General features: G+C 42.9%; 1 protein-coding gene across 1 annotated transcript in view; it reads right to left on the bottom strand.

The window, feature by feature from the left end:
• The window catches only part of DGKK (diacylglycerol kinase kappa), a 161,339-nt gene extending 151,863 nt beyond the window's left edge, over positions 1 to 9,476 (bottom strand). The window contains exons 1-3 of the mRNA XM_061137620.1: positions 8,958 to 9,476; positions 8,174 to 8,525; positions 7,959 to 8,092 (exon numbers count right to left, since the gene is read on the bottom strand). Coding sequence (XP_060993603.1) covers positions 7,959 to 8,092; positions 8,174 to 8,525; positions 8,958 to 9,476 — 1,005 coding nt within the window. The remainder of the gene's footprint in view (positions 1 to 7,958; positions 8,093 to 8,173; positions 8,526 to 8,957) is intronic.
• Positions 9,477 to 17,412: the final 7,936 nt, after the last annotated feature.

Genomic DNA, 17,412 nt, shown 5'->3' with positions numbered 1-17,412 from the left:
TTTACTTTTTGGAAGCTTTCGTGATTTTCCACATTCCATGAAATTAGTATATATTTCATTACTTTATTGCGTCACATTTTTGTTTAAGAAGAGGTATGCTGAAAGAATTGACTGAGTGAATGCCTTGGTAAAGCAAGCTGGGAAAGCAAATAATCACTCCCTGTACATCTGTTTTGGTAACTGGATCCCTCATTTACTAGTGTTGCTTCAAGGAAATCTCATCTATGTGATTTTGCCCACCATGGATTCCTCAGTGCTAAGCAAGTAGGGACACAAAGGAGGCACTCAGTGTAATTAAAATTTTTTTAAACCCTTTAAAAAACTGAAGTATAGTTAGTTTACAATGTGTTAGTTTCAGGTGTACAACAAAGTGATTCAGTTATACATATACATATACATATATATATATATATATATACATTACACATACCTATTCTTTTTCAGCTTATTTTCCATTATAGGTTATTACAAGATCTTGAATATAGTTCCCTGTGCTATACAGCAGGACCTTCAATTTAATTTTTAAATAAGTAAATGAAGTTAAAAACCACTACAATATTGTAAAGTAATTAGCCTCCAACTAATAAAAATAATTGGGAAAAAAATTTGGAAAACATTGAGTCTTATTCTCTGCTTATAAACCTGACTTGGAAATTGTATGTATTTGTAAGAGCCAAGCCCTTTATCACTCTACAAGAACAGACATTTAAGTGAGCACATGATTAGACAACCACAGTCGGAACACCATTATTGAACTGGCTAAGCTCCTTCTTAGCTAGGTAGGGGTGTGTATCTAATTTGAAAGTTAGTAGTAAGAATGTCATTGCTTTAAGTTTATCATCAGCTCTTGAAGTGCTATAGTATTAGAGAGGCATAATAATACAGCTAATTCCCAAATTATTTCTGTTTGGTTTGAAAAAGAAGTATATGATTTTTTCCTCAGAAGGTTTTCCTTCTTAATTCTGTTTTCCATGGACAGGATTTGCCTTTCCTGAGTGTACACCCTGACTGATGAATGGGAGAGGTTAACCAGAAATGGGCCGGGGGGCAGAGAGAAGCCAGCCTGGAATTAAACACTGACTACACTTCAGCCTACTTGGTGGTTCAGTGGTAAAGAATTTGGCTGCCAATGCAGGAGGCATGGGTTCCATATCTGGATCAGGAAGCTCCCCTGGAGAAGAAAATGGTAACCCACTCCAGTATTCTTGGCTGGAGAATCCCATGGACAGAGGAGCCTGGTGGGCTACAGTCCATGGGGTGGCAAAGAGTCGGACACGACTTAGCAACTAAACAACAACAAACTCTTCAGCCTCATGTTCTGAATTTAAGGTTCACTGGTGTGTGTGCCATGCCTGCTAACTCACTTCAGTCGTGTCCAACTCTTTGCAACCCTATGGGCCTTAGCTCACCAGGCTCCTCTGCATATGGGATTCTCCAGGCAAGAATACTGGAGCAGTTTGCAATGCTCTCCTCCAGGGATCTTGTTCTCCTCCAGGGGTTCTTCCTGACCCAGGGATCGAACCCACATCTCTTAGGTCTCCGGCATTGGCAGGCAGGTTCTCTACCAATAGTGCCACCTGGGAAGCCCTAGGTTCACTGGTTCTAGAATGATATAACCTTTTCTTTGTGTAATAATTTCTAGTCTTTAGAGTGGGGTGGGTAGAGAGGGTACTTTTTCTTAAAAGACTGGTCTTTTTCTCATTTTTGCTCTTTCTTCAAAAAATTTCTTTAGGGGAATAAAGTTCAAGGCTGTTGGTGAGATTATGGCCAATTTGCCTTAGGTTAGGAGGGTTTCTCTTTTTTTCCTCTTAAATTTCTTTTTTTCCAAACCCTTTTGAGTGTGGAGAGGAATCATTATTGATTTTAGTGAAGTTGAGGGTATCTTTTATGATGGAAAATTTTTTCTTTAGAGGGAGCACCTCTCTTTAGGTTTGGAGGACTTCCATTTTTTTTTTTAAACAGGTATTGTGGACAGGAGCTCTAAGGGCCACTGGCTTTAATGAGATTGGGGAGCCCTTCTCAGGAGGATTTCTCTTTCTTTCTTTAAAATAAGTAATCTATTTGGAAGAAGTAAGATTGGGAACATTTGTCTTTGAAAGAATTTATTATTTTCCTTTTAATAAAAAAAATATTTGAAGGCTGGAAGATAGATAAGGTACTGGGGTTCCAGTGAGACTGGGTGCATCTCCCTTTGAAGAAGCTTTAGAAAGAGATTTTGTGTTTTATTTCTCCTTTATATGGGGGGTGGGGTGGGTTGATTATCAGAAATAACATTCGTTATTTTCAATAAGGCATTGGTTCACCTCCCCTATGAATTTCTTCTTTTAAAAAATTACTCCTTTATTTATTTTCTTCTTCCTCCTCTTCCATTCTTCCCTCCTTTCTACCCTTCCTTTTCCCCTCCCATCCTTTCTCTCCCTTTCCTCCTCCTCTTCTCCCACCTTCCTCATTCTCCTTCTTTCTTTGGAGAAAAAATGTTCAGGGACTTTGGTGAGTTTGGGAGCTTCATCATTCCCTAAAAAGGAGATTTCTCTTTTAAAATGTTATATTATTTTCTTTCTTCTTTCTCCTCTAATTCTAAATGCATTACTTGTTTTGAGAAAAGGGAAATTTATGGAGACTGGGGACATCTTTCCTTAAGAGGACTTTCTTGGTCTTGTTTCTGTTTCTCTCTTACCTTTCCAAGTTAAAATTTTCTTATATTAAAAATAAAGCTTTGGGGTTTGGATGAATTCAGGTCACCTCTCACTAGAAGGATTTCCTTTTCTTTTTTTCTTCTTTTTAAAAATTGTTTACATTTGTTTTCATTGTGTTTTGACAGAAAAGTTCATGTGTCTTTGTGAGATTGGAGCTTCTTTTTAAGACGATTTTGTATTCATTTCTTTGATATTATCCCATCCACCAACACATATGTCTTTCCATCATTAATTTTCTTTTAAATCTTAAAAATCCTAAAGAAATTGTAGTTTGAAATAATATTCATGTGCTTGGTGAGGATGGAGCATCTCCCCTTATTTATTTATTTGTTTTTCTCCCTTTCATGGGAATTAAACATTCAGGAGATTTGGTAAGATCAGGAACCTTATCCTTTAATATTTCTTTCTTTATTAAGTTAAAATGTTTGCATGTATCTGGGTGGAGGGATTCATATCTTTCATTTATTTTGATGATTTTGAAAGTATATGCCCTTGAAGAGATTTCCCCTTCTGTTTTTCTCAAAAGAAAAAAAAATGGAAGTGAATAAAATTTATTTTTCTTGGTGAGGTTGGAGGGCCTTAAGAGGATCCTCTCTTTTAAAATTTCTTTTTTTTTAAAATTTCTTCATTTGTTTGCTTATTTGTGGGAAGATAGTAGGTTTATTATCATATAGTTGGAGGAACAATCTCTTATCTTTTTAATTAAGATATAATTCACATACCATAAAATTCATGATTTTACAGCATACAAGTCAGTGGTTTTTAGTATATTCACAAGCTGTGCAAGCATCATGCTTGTGCTCATCATGTCCGACTCTGCGACCCTTTGGACTATAGCCCACAGACTTCTCTGTCCATGGGATTTTTCAGGCAAGAATACTGGAGTGGGTTGCCATTTCCTCCTCCAGGGGATCTTCCTGACCCAGGGATGGAACCTGCATCTTCTGTGTCTCCTGTATTGCAGGTAGATTCTTTACCACGGAGCCACTGGGGAAGCCCCACCCAGACATCACCATTGCCTAATTTCAGAACATTTTTATCGTCCTCCAAAGAAACCCTATACCTTTTAGCTATCACCCACACATTCCCTTACCCCCTTCAGTTCCTGGCAACCACTAATCTACTTTCTGTCTCTAAGGATTTGCTTATTTTGGACATCTCATATAATTGGAAAAGATGACTGTAGGGAGCTTTGATGAGGTTGGAGGACATCAACTTATTTTTGCCCCCACTGGTTTTGTGAGAGACTGGGCATGGGCCAGGAGGTGCAAATAAAGTTTATAAATTTCAAGAAAATTTTAGGGTGAAAAATACTGTTTACCTTGAGATGATTTCTCATTCTTTCATTTTTTTCATTAATTTTTTTCTCTTGGGGACATGTTTCATGGGCTTTGTTGAGGGAGAGGAGCTCCTCCCTTTAGAATTTCTTTTTTTTTTTTTCCTTAAAATAATTTTCAGGGGAGTTTCATTATCTGGGGTCATTGTCCCTTTCTTTTTTTAAAAATTTGTAAATTTGCTTCTTCTATTTTGAGAATAAGGTTTATTTGCTTTGGTGAGGGTGGGGGCATCTCCCTTTCGGAATGGTTGCTTTCTTTTTTAAATGCTTTCAGTTTTTTTTTCCCCACTTAGAGGATTATAGTAGGCAGGCTTTGGAAAGATTGGGAACCATATCCCTAGCAGAGTTTCTATTTATATTCTTTCCAGAAAAAAAGGCGGGCTTCTTTGGGAGTAATAGGTTCAGGGTCTTGTGCCTCTTCTCCTTCCTTCTCAGGCTCCTGTTCTATGATGGTCTCCTCTGGGAGCATCACACAGGGAAGAGCAATCACTACTTTGGGGAAAAAAATCAAGGCTAACGGAATGTCAGCTTAAAAGTTTTTCTTAAATGAGCATCCTGTGTGTCACAGAAAGGCATATGTTGGATTTTTAAAAAATCTGTAATAGATAAATTGATAGTTATACCCTATTAGGTGTCACTGGAGAAGGAAATGGCAACCACTCTAGTTTTCTTGCTTGGAGAATCTCATGGACAGAGGAGCCTGGTGGGCTACGGTCCGTGGGGGTCACAAAGAGTCAGACACCACTGAAGCGACTGAGCACGCATGCACTCATTAGGTATCACATTCTATTTTTGCTCTCTCCCACCCTGCTGCCTTCTTCAGGGGAATAAAAGAGTTAATAATGCAGAGGAAAGCATTCTACAAACTGTGGAGTACCATACTAGCAGTAGGCATTATATAATCCTTGTTCTAATGCCCCTGAATGCTTTCCTGGCCTCTGTGGATTTTTCCCCTTTCCCTGGAAGCACTTTGGGTAACTGATGGCTCAGCCGTTCCTGTGCCTTTTAGGCTGCAGATCCGCAGAAGCCCCAGTTGGAGATTTTAATAAACACATAAGAACTGTATTCTCAGAAAAGAAAGACCACTGGCCAAATATCTCATTATCTTTTTTAGAACATCCTGCAGCAAATGCTCAGGCACTCTCAGAATATACCAAATATATCATATGGTGTCATCAAAACCTGGCAAGGAGGGGGGAAAGAGCCTAAGAGGAAAGAAAGTAATTTCATCCTGACCTTCAACAGGTTAAACATTCGAATCTACAATCCTGAAGCTGTTTACAGTCACTGCAGATATTCTGTTCATTTAGGGAAAAAAATGTATTACCCCTGAAATCAACAACATCATTAGTCTGCTGCTGCTGAGACTGCAGGGAATAAGGACACTTTCCAAATCAGTTTTTTAATTGTTAGTAATTTGCTTCTTAATTATGATTCTAACATTCATTCTGAAAATGGAAAGATTGACTGCATTTCCCCAAGGGCTATATATTCCAGGCTATTTAAATAAGCATTTACTTATCCCTCTGAAACAAGTGAGAATGCGTTTTTTATTCATTCACAGAAGCAGTCTCTACGTCATTGCTGAAAATGGAATTGATAGGTTTCAAGCTTCAGCAAGTGTTTATTGAGCAAAAATAGTAAGGGCTGAATTGTATTGGGCACTGGGAAGGAGAGATGGTATCTACCTTTGAGAAGCTTGGTCACAGGTAAGATAATAAAGCATTCCAGCAAGAATTGCCAGGTGTCATATAAGCAAATGCCTGCTACTTTGCAAGAAAATGTGTGCGAAAATACCAGGAAACTGTTCTGTTATGGTTTGGGATGTGATGGTAACTGCTGTGTAGTCATTAGGAGTTAGGGATACAGAGGCCCCTCTCCACCCTAGAAATAAAAGCCACAAAAGTGTATTTCATCGGTCACCTGTGTGGTGTGATTATAATTTCAGAGCTGATCAAACCCAATGAATAAAAATACAAATGGTCTTTCTTCAACCACAGCTGAGGGAAAGGAAGTAAATATAGATCACATATAGGCAACCCCCCCGCCCCGCCCAAGAGAGTTATAGCATTGTTAAAGAACCAATTCACACGTCTTTACTTACACTTGCTGCCACCAGGTGGGAGACCATGGCTCATTTCCTGGAAATTAAACCATTTCAGAAAGGAAGGAAATAGATTTGGTTCACAGACTGTTATTCTGGTAGCTATTTGGAAAGAAAATATGAGCCCTCTTTTCTCTGTCTCTACCCTTATGCTTGTCATAGATTTGCAACCAGCAGATTCTGAAACCCCCGAAGAGAGCAGACCACACACTGGAAGACTTTTTTTTAGTGCAGTACTGGTCAGCAAAGTTATCTGGGAGAAATTTGCAGTCACGTTCAAAGCCTTGGTTTCACCCATTTTATCCTTTGATTTATCAGGCTAGCTTCATGCTACTGGTACTGACTGTGCCTTACCATGTAGGATTTCATTGTATGAGAGCTATATATTGTTTTGATCTCTAAGATTCTGTGTGTGGTGTTTATATATATACATATATGTGTGTGTATATGTACGTGTGTATATATATATGTGTATGTATGTATGTATATATATATATATATATATATGTCATTCCCCAAGCTTGCCTCAAGAAGGCAGTGTCTGAGAACAATGCAACAAAACCCTAGATAAGATGGCAGCCTGTTTGCCTTGAATGTTAAGATGCAAGTCAGCTGGTTATGGGTGCTATTTGCCTGAGGAGAATGCAGCGGAGAATGGTCCTATCACTGAAGATCATATGTTCTCATCTGCACCAGGGAGCAATTGCACAGCAACACCTAGACTGTTGGAGAAGTGTTTGCTCCTGGCAGTTTTGGCATTACCCAGATTTTTGCATCCTTCAAAACACTCTATGGTTTGTGTATATGGCCCTTTTCACAGATGGGAAGAAACTCACTCTACAAGATAAGTGACTGAACAAAAAGACCAGCTCTACTTGGCAAAATCAAACTGGAGGGAGGTGGTCATGGTCACCTGCCGAGATGGCCAAGTACCTGTGGGTCAGCTGGCTAGCACGCCTGAATGGACACTGTGTGGAGGAGGTTAACCTTGTTCCCCTACCTTGATGCTCCTTATCTGTCTGGCAATAGAAATTTTCTTGTCAAACTGGTGAGAGATGCTTTCCCTCTGTCACAGGGCTCATCCCTGGAGCTCCCGGCCTTCAGCCAGTCTTTCAGAGGCCAAAGAGGCCATACATTCACTGACCATCCTGGGAATTAAACCCTCCGGTGTCAGTTTCTAAGTCCTGCTGTTGGAATCTCAAGAAGGCCACAAGTCAGGTCAGCTTTATTGGTCTCCTTCTTATCAGCTTTATGCAAACTCTTCCAAAAAGACAAGAGCAAGCACCTGGTTAGGGTGACCTCCCAGGTCCAGCTGCCCTAGAGATCACTGCAGGGAAGGGCTGCAGGAGGAAATGGTGGGGCGTGGAGATCCCCCCCTCTGTGAAAGCGGGATTGTTGGATTTTTTTTTTTTTAATCTTAATCTCCTGCAGTTCTGTTTTCTTTCTTTTGAAACCTGTGCACTTTTTTCCCATGTGAAACTTTTCCCTTCATTGTCCCTCTTTTTCGTAAATTCAAGCCTCTCTATTCATAACTCAGGAAGCAACCAGTGCTTCCATTTCCATTTCGAGATGACAACCTCTGTCCCCCATTCCCCTCCGTTCTACAAGTGTGCGGTCCAGAGTGACAGGATTCTGAGCCTTGTCCCTATGCCCTGCTAAGCAGCAGGTTGGTGTGATGTGTTGTTTCTGTGTTTTGTGTTGTTTTTCTTTGGGGCGAAGCTCAATGAAGGTGTATGTATACATTATTATGATTTTCACAATCATGTGGAACGAAGTTTAGGAAAACGAAGAGTAGGGGGAGCACAAAGAAAGCATGAGAGACAGACTCCTGAAGATCAGACGCGGTTTTCGGGGTTTCAAGGTCCAAGGAAAGACGGAAAACCTTCTTTCTTCCCCCTCCCCCCTTGGCGGGAGGATCCCGGTGAAGTGCAGCATTTACAAAGGCGTCTCTGAAGACTGGAAGAGAGGAGGGTTCCCATTCACACGCTCTCAAATATCAACTCCGATTTTCCTGTCTTTAAACCGGGACTTCTGTACCATTCCAACTGGCAGCAGTGCGGGATGCCAGTCGCCCGCTTGTGACGCGGCCCATCACTGTAACGCTGTGTTTGCACCTACCTGCCGGGAAATCCTGCAAACAGATGGAATGGTGGCTTCGACGCACGCATGCTCTCCCAGTCCTCTCGGGCGAACCCTGCCCTTCCCCTGCAGTGCGCGTGGGCGCCGCCCAACCCCTAATCCCCACCCGAATCGGGTACCAGCGCCCAGCGGGCAACAGAGACTCCGGGCCCTTCCCTGGAGCGCTGCCAGTTGCGCCCAAGCTGAGGACTCCCTCCCCAGTGGCAGGGAGGGGGTCAAGCAGACGACTGCGGCTCCACAGCTTGGGCCTCTGCGGCAGTGACCGCGGCTAATAGGTGTATCCCACCGCCCCCACTCAATCCCATGCCTGGGTACCGTGGACCGGCCGCTAACACCTCTCTAGGTCTCTTTCGCTCCCTGGGTCGTCTTCCTCTTCTTTTTCAAGATATAGGCGCTCACCGCACTGTCCTTTCTCATAGGGAACACTGCTCTGACTCCCAACCGGTGCTATCACCCCCGTTTCTAGCACCCCCCAGCCCACTCTCACTTCCACATGTTGCTTCCCGCCTCTCAACCTCTTCCCTCTCCCCTGGGCTCCCACATCCCCGCATCTTTCCGAGCATCTTTGCTAGTCCGTGGCAACCAAATGGGATGCTCAGGGTGCCCAGAGTCCCAAAAGCAGGATAGCCAAACGGCCTCGCCTGGCTTCGAGCCCTCCCGCCCCAGAGGGTCTTTTTCTTACCTTTATACTGGACAGTGGCGCTGGCACTGGTGTTCGCGGCGTTGGCGAGGTCCTTAGACCCTTCTCTGGAGCGACCACCGGACACTGCAATAAATGTGGTGCTGGGCTCTGCTCCAGACGGGACACTTGAGCCGGCTCAGGGCAGGACTCTGTGGCTGGTTCTCTGGCTGGTACTGGGGCCGGCTCGGGGGCCGGTTCTACGGCTGGTACTGGGATCGGCTCAGGGGCTGGATCTGGGGCTGGTTCTCTATCTGGTTCTAGGATCGGTTCTGTGTCGAGTTCTGAGGCTGGTTCTGGGGTCGCCGCCGGACCAGGTTCTGGAGCAAGCTCTGGACAGAACTGCGGTGCCGGTTCCGGCGAAGGCGCGCGGAGCAGCCAAGGAGCCCGCGCCGGCGGCGACGGCAGGAGCGGCGGCTGCGGCGGCGGCGGCCACGGCGGCGGCGGCTCTGGAGATTCCGCGGGCTGCTCTCCATCCTGAGGCGGGGCAGTGCCCTGGGCCGCGGCAGATCTGCGCTGCATGGCCGCACACCGCCTCAGGTCCGGGCAGCGGGCGCCCTTGAATTCGGAGGGCTAAAGTACCCTCGAGCGCCCCGCCCACCCCAGTTCAGCAACCCCTTTCAAGGTGCCAAACTTTCCCCCGCCCCGCTCCATGGCTGGCTCCGCTCTGAGGTCTAACCGGGGGATGCTCGGCGTCTCCCAGTGCTGGAACACGCCCCTCGGTGAGCGCACACCTCTTCGTAAGCAGCCACGGGCCGGATGGGCGGGAAGCAGAGGGGCTTGAGAACGCGGACTGGACAGAGCGCTTGATGACCTCCTAGCGACGCGCGGGAGGGGAGGGGGGAAGACAAAAAGGGGAGGGGGAGTGCGGAGGCGTTGAGAGGGGGGTGTTGGAGCCCCGCTGTGTTTAACCCTTTAGTGACGCAAATCCAACAAAAATAAAAAAAATAAAAAGCTAGACGCGAACTTGAGGGTCTTTGCAATCCCCCTTACCACCCAGCTGTGAGCTGCTGCTCAGGTCGGCTTCCATCCTGTGTCTGCTCTCTCACCTCAGCAGCAGGTGAACCTAGCCTCGGACCAACCCCTTGCCCCCCATCTCCAAGCCTCTGTGGGCAAGTAATTCTTTTTTTTTCTAAGCAGGGAAAAGAAATTAGGTGGCATGGGGTTGGGGGTGTGTGTATCTCTGTGTGTCTCTGTGTTTGTGTTCAGTCTTTGGGGCTGAAGTAAAATGGGTGGGTGTGTGTGTGTGGTCAATCTTTTGCATTGAAGTAAAATTTGTCCCCCACCTCAGTGTTTGCATTTCTGACCTTTGCCAGATCCGAGAGGTTTACCGTAGGGTACAAGGTTTGAGGGTGCTTCGGGAAACGTGTGTTATGAAGCTGGGCGAGAGCCCTGGCTTTCCGCAGCCCGCGGATGTAGCCCAAGAACCAGGCAAGAGTGCCCGGGTAGCGGCGGCTCGGTTGTGCTCTCCTGAGCTGAGGCTGCCCGGGTATCCGCAGCGATCCGCCGGGCGTCTGTCTGGCTCGCCTTTACGGTAGGAGACTGCCTTTTGCTTTTAGCTGGACTTGTCAGGTTTCAGGAGGACTTTTTACTGAACTTGTTAACGTGTGTGTGTGCATCTTGGGCTGAGGAAATTCACTGCAACACCCACACCTTTTTCACCTCCTGATACCTCGGAAGCATACTCTTGCAAAAAGAGTGGCCGGTGCCTGCCGCATCACCCTTCCCACCACATCTGGAGACTTTAGAAGCTCTCTCGATCGTTAGTCATGTACATGTTCACGTACATACAAACTATCACCTCAGTCAGAGCTAGACTTTAGATGCTAATATACTGCAAAATTGCAATTAAAAATTGAAAAGACCACTCGTTAAGTCACTGCTCTGTGGGAGTGGGGGAAGGAGCACCTATGAACCTAATTTGAAATATGAAAAGTGAATTTATCTCTGACACACATAATGCTGCTGTTGTGGATGGCAGCCCTTCTTTTGCAGCCCCTCCTTTCCCCGTTTCCTCCCAGACCATATCCTCCACTAATCCATCTTCTTTTGCCAACTGACAGTGACCCACCCGGAATTTTCTAGAATCTGCAACATTTTTCTGTTTCCCACACCACATCCCAGCACTGACTATTAATAATATTTGCTTTATTATTATTATTAACACCTCAGAAGACAGTCTCCCCTAGCCCCCTCCAAAGATCAGACTCTCTGATGAGAGCTGCATTTCCCAGATCCTCACTGCAGCATCCCAGCCTCAGCCCACTCTTCTGGAGAAGGGTTATACTGCTTGGCAGCTACTAAGCTAGTACAGGGACCATCCCTAACCTCTGGGGCTGGAGAAGTCCAGGGGAGGTGAACCTTGTCTATCAAGTTCTTCACTGATGGCAGAACTCCTTCCAGTAAACCCACATAGAGGGTTCATCCTCTTCATCCTCCTTGGGGTTTTCTTCCTCTCTTCTATCTCTTACTCAAGCAGCCAAACTGCTTTTACCCCTAAGGGTTCAGGAGTGAACATACAGATGCCAGACCTGACCAGCCAGTAAGCCTATGCTTGGAGCTCACTTCTTGGGCTTTTAGGCTTTGGTGAAATCTCTAACCTTAGAAAGGGCCATTATCTCACATTTAAACCTTATTTTCACTAGGCCCTGGCATATTAGTAGAGCTGAAGGCAGAGGAGTCACTGAGTAGAATGACCTCTTGGGTTAGAGAGTGATGGGGTGCGGTTTGGCATAGACCAGGTGTCATCAAGCAGGACACCACCAGGGGAAAACTTGGAGCTATTGCTTTATATATGTTAATTGATACTCTTGTCTATTCTTCTATACTTAATCACAAGGAGTCCAAAATGTATGATGTAAACTCTCGCTGCAAGATTAGGTTGAGGATGAATGTTAAAACAGTTGTCTGTGTGTGATTTTTGCTCCATTAGGGTGTGTTACTGGAGATATATTGGCTAGATTGTATTATGACTAATTTAATAGAAAGTTATCAGCACATCAGCAGCTGCCTTATTGCCGTATGTTACAGCAGCGTTTTGTTTTGCCTTTTATTCTCTCCTTAGCTCAGTGTTGAATGCAGTGATTTGCATGGGACCATGGTTTGCAGGGGTTTGGGGCGGAGGAGAGAAGGGGAGGATGGTTAGAATGGATTGATTGGTGCCTGAGTTAGGGAGACACTTTTGCTGTATCTTATCTATACCTTCCTTTCCCCCATAGTCTACTGGTCTCTTAGAGAGAAAGTTTTACTTGGATGCTTGTGTATTTTCTTTAAAACGTAACCCAGGGCTGAGGCCATAGTAAGGATTCAGGAAATGTCTGCTAAATGGATGTGTAGCTTACCAGTTAAGATGTCTTTCTTTTCTGAATTGCTTCTAAAAAGTATTTGATATTCCAGATAATTGATGATCTCATAAGAGGCTCTTTTCTAATTCAACAATACTGACAGAAGGGCCAAGAGCTACATAAGAGTAAGAACGATGACCATCTCCACAGAGGCTTGAGTGGACATGATTCTGTGTGTCCCAGGGCAGACATGGTCCCTCAGCTTGGACTTTTTGGCATGTTATATATGTTACCCAATTGGGCAGGATGAAGGACTGATCAGTATGGTGGGCTCATACCTTTGGGTATGCAATATGCTACCTCACCCCCACCCCTAGCATTTATCCCACTTCCACACAAAATAAAGTCAATCCAAGTCAGAACAAAGATCTTTGATTTCAGGCTTGTTAGAAATTCTGGAGAGTAAAAGTAGAGAAAACCCAAGAAATGTGGCCAAATTAAAGCTCATAATACTCCTTTTTTCATTTTCTTTTCACTATTGAATGACAGTGTGACACTGCTGAGCTAGAGTGGAAGCCCATTTTTTCCTTGACCCATAGCTTCAATTTTCCTAAACCTTCCCTTTTAGAGCAATTTAGGGCTGAAATAGGTGCCTCTCCTGAGTCTTAGCTGCCAACCTCCCCCACTTCTGCTACCTTGGCAATGTGCAAAGTCAAAATAACAACCTTTATAATACTCTACTAAATAAAATAAAGAGATGGGATGAAGAACAGCATTTACTGAGAAAGGTAGAGGATTCAGAAAATTAATTTCAATGGGATTAACATGCAAACCCATTATCCTTCACTTGCTCTAGTCCCATAGGATTTAATTGATCCAAGATTGGGGGTTTAAGAGTTAATACCTTGTATTCATATAATGCCTTTGCTTTCTAAAGTACATTCACATATATTATCTCACTTGAGCCTCACAGCAAATGTGTGAGGAAAAGCAAGTCTGGATTTCCATTCCACACCCCTCTAACATTTTATAGATGAGAAAACACAAGTCCACTGAGATTAAGCGATATGTCTTGGGTCACAGAGATAATTAGTGGTAGAACAGACATTTAGAACTTGTGTCACTCAACTCCCAGAGTGTAGTGCTGAGTTGGGGTTTGCGAGACAGGGGCTGCGTAAATCCTCTCCATCACAAAGCAGGAGGCCTGCTTTAATGCCCTTCTGTTTCTTGAGCCTGTAAGAGGAGCAGTGATTCTTACATTTTTACCCTTAGGTTTCTCAACTCTCACTCTTTCTCTCGATGGTAGTTAATGATCTGTAGCCAATCTCACTATAGGAGGACCCTGCTTAGAGGAACCTTTTTGAATATGTATGTAACATAGTTATTCACCCAGTGTGTACTTGTTTTATTGGTTCTGTTTTTATATTTTCTTGAGGTGAAGCATTCCACGGTTAAGATTTAACTGGCATTTACTGCCAGTCCGAAGTATATACAGCCCTTTTAGCTGCGATGGGGAAGGAGAAGATGGAGCAGAACTATTAAACAATATCCTTTCGCTCAAGAACTTTTAGAACTTGGTGATTGAGATAGGACAAATACAGGTGAAAAAAAATCCAAGCACAGATGTCAGTTTATGATTATGACTTCACACTTCGTGCACATGGGGTGTAGCAGTGGAACAGTGTTACAGTGTAGAAAGGAAATTGCAAAGGGAGCCAGGAACTCTGGCTTCAGATTAAGTTCTACCACTAAACTTACGGCATTACCTTATACAAATCATTTACTATCTTTGGGCCTGAAGTTTTCTCATCTGAAAAAAGGGGGTGAGGGGATAAAGTTGAACTTGATCAGCTAGCTTTAAAGTCTGTTCTAGCACAAAATATCAGTGACCCTGTAAATGAATCAGAGAAAGCTTCTTGGCAGAGAGCATACTTGAAGTGGGTCTTGAATGATGCAGTTAATATGAATCAATAAGGAAGCTGAAGGGAGAGGAGTAGGAATTGAAACCTGGTGGTAATACGTCAATGGTTGAGGTAGGGGGACCCTACCAAGGACTGATGAAAGATGAATTTAGAACAGAGTGTAAATGGTAGGAAGAAAGCAAGTTGTAAAAGACACTGAATGCCAGACGGAAGGATTTGAAGATTTTATTTTAAAGGTAATTGGGAGTCAATGAATATTGTTGGAGTAGGGGTGACATGGCAAAATGGTAAAACTACCTAGTGAGAAAAATTATCCTTGACAGTGTACTTAGTTTTGGAAGCATGTACAAAATCTACTTTGCTCCCTTTGAGTTGGTATCCAGTTAATTTCAGGTCATTTGTGAAATTATGATTATTTTTGTTGCAGTCTCTAGCTTTGTGTATTTACTGCCAAGGCTGCTGGCCCAACCTGCTTAACCACGTGCCTATACATTTGGATTCAGTCCAAAATGGGTCATTTGACTTCAGTGGGCTCAACATCATAATGGAGTTCCTAATTTGAAATTCTAACTGATAATGAATGATCAGCAGACTAGAGGAGATGAGGGAAAAGTCTTAAGCAGGCAGGAGTGGGATGGTTGTGGACCTGAAAGCAGTTTAAGGGATTAGGACAATCTGAAGGAGGATAAGAAAAGTGGATCTTGGTAGTATCTTTGACTTACTATGGTTTTAATATGGGGAAAAGCTGATGAGGAACAGCTATCCAGTCAACAACTGCCAAGGATCTAAACTGAGCTAGGAGTAATAAGAGAAAACAGATTGCTCTAATGCCATAGAGAAAGCAGTGGTGTGACAGATCACAGGTGTGTGGGAGGGTAGGATTTGGGTGAGGGAAAGCAAAGAGCTGATAGCTTTCCTAAGGCGATGGTGTTTAGAATGACTAGAAAAGATTCTGTCTTAGAACCCTCATGGTATGACGTCAGTAATGGAGGCAAGCAGACAACTGCATTAGTCATTCTCTGTATTTGAGTGTGCATGTGTGTCTTTATCCAAAAATGAAAAAAGATTCTTTTAGTACGGATTATCCCTGCACATAATTATTACCCCACCACTCTCCACAAGCACTTCTTTCTGGCACCAACCTGGTGGGGAGGAATGATGGAAGAGTGAGAAACAGGTAGGGAAAGGAGACTAAGAAAAAGAGAGGTTGGGGAGATCCCTTGCAGTCCAGTGGTTAGGACACAGCGCTTTCACTGCCATGGCCCCATGTTCAATCCTTGTTCATCAAACTAAAAAATGTGTTAGTTCAATCATGTGCGACTCTTCACGACCCCATGGACTGTAGCCTACCAGGCTTCTCAGTCCATGGAATTCTCCAGGCAAGGGAACTAAGATCTCACAAACAAACAAACAAACAAACAAACAAAAAAAGACATTGATAGGCAAAACTGCTGTGATGAAAATTGTTGAGGAGTAAGGGAGATTTTCTTTCCTCCAAAGAATTACCAACTGTGTTCTTAGGGGCCTCATTTTCTCTTCCCTGTAGTTCTCTTCCATTACTGAAAGTTAGCTCGAAATGCACAATTCATCAGCTCTGTGGGAAGAGGGAATTTCAGGAAGTCTTTACAGAATTGAGGTGACTTGCAAGGACAAGGTGTCATATAACTCAGTTGTCGTATATGGAGATTAAAGCATTAAAAAGTCATTTCCAGGACCTCCCCATCATCATTCACATTTTAGTTTTAAGTCCCTATCCTGTAGTTGTAACCTTTGGGGACACTGCCATTTCAGGTTAGTAATTATTCCCTTTAATCACGGTCCACATGCCAGAATGAAGCTGAGTTCCTCTCTTTTTCTTCTCTTAACTTCACAGGTATCTGAAATAACAAGACCCTTTTGCAACTGTGCGTCAGAGCCTTAACTTGGCTGTAGGGTCAAAATTGCAGTTCTCCTTTTCCATTGTTTCTACCCGAGTTTTGGAGGCTGCTTCATTCATTCATTCATCCTATAAGTAATTATTGAACATCTATTATGTGCTAGGTAGGCACTTGTTTGAATGCTGAGAATTCAAAAGTAAATTAGACAGATACCATCTCTGTTTAAATAACATTTATTGGGTAGGGGCTTTATACATTAAGCAAATGAATAAATAAAATGAATGCGTTAGAGATGATAAACGTAATGAGGAAAACAAAAACAGGATAATGTGATAGAAAGTGACTAGAGGGCTCCTTTGGTCAATATTTTTACTCATTTGCCTAATCCTATTACATATGCAAGATAGTTTGGAATTACTTCACAAATATACTATCAACAAACTTACTAAGTAAAGTTCAAGATTTTTTTCCACCAACTTTTGATTTGGCAAGTTTTCAATTCTACAGAAAAGTTGCATGAATAAAAAGGTGAACGCATGTATTCTTCATTAATATTCACCAGTTTGTAACATTTTGCCACAATTTCTTGATATCTATAAACTATCAACTTTCTCACTCGCTCTCTGCTTTAAATCATTTGGAAATTAATTGCAGACATCATGAACTCCACCCATAAGCATTTTAGCATATATCTCATAAGGACAAAAGCATTCTTGCATATATACTTACCATGTTAAATATATATATGTTACATATAATATATATTTAATATATACCATATTTAATTTATATATGTACTTACCATATTTAATATATACATGGTAATATATAATTACCATATTTAGGAATTTTAACAATAACACTATTATCTATTATTTAAACAACATATATTAAAATTTCTCCAATTGTCCTAATAACGCTCAGTATAGCTTTATAAAAACAGAAATAAAGAGTCAAATCATAAATTGCATGTAACTGTTCTTGCCTCTTCAGTCTCCTTTTATGTAGACTAGTCCCAGCTTTAGTTTTTCTCTCAGGACACTGGCATTTTTGAAGAGCCCAGGTCAGCTGACTTTCAGACTGTCCCTCGATTGGAATTTGTCTGATTGTGGAAGGCATCTCTAAAGGGGCAACTTTCAGCTGAATCCTGAATAAAAAGAAGGATTCAGCCATGCAAAGATCTGGGGAGAGTGATTTCTGGCAGAGGGAATAGGAACCACAAAGGCACTGAGTTGGAAACAAGCTTGTGTTTGAGGAAGAGAAAGTAGACCAGAGGGGCTGGAGCCTAGATATTGGTGGTGCAGGGAGTGGTATGAGATAAAGTAAGATAGTTAGACATGACTCAGAGCCCTATACATCATGGGAAAGAGTTAGA

The sequence above is a fragment of the Dama dama genome, chromosome X, assembly GCF_033118175.1.
Source record: "Dama dama isolate Ldn47 chromosome X, ASM3311817v1, whole genome shotgun sequence".
In the NCBI taxonomy this organism is placed as follows: domain Eukaryota; kingdom Metazoa; phylum Chordata; class Mammalia; order Artiodactyla; family Cervidae; genus Dama; species Dama dama.
This window is presented reverse-complemented; position numbering and strand designations above follow the sequence as displayed.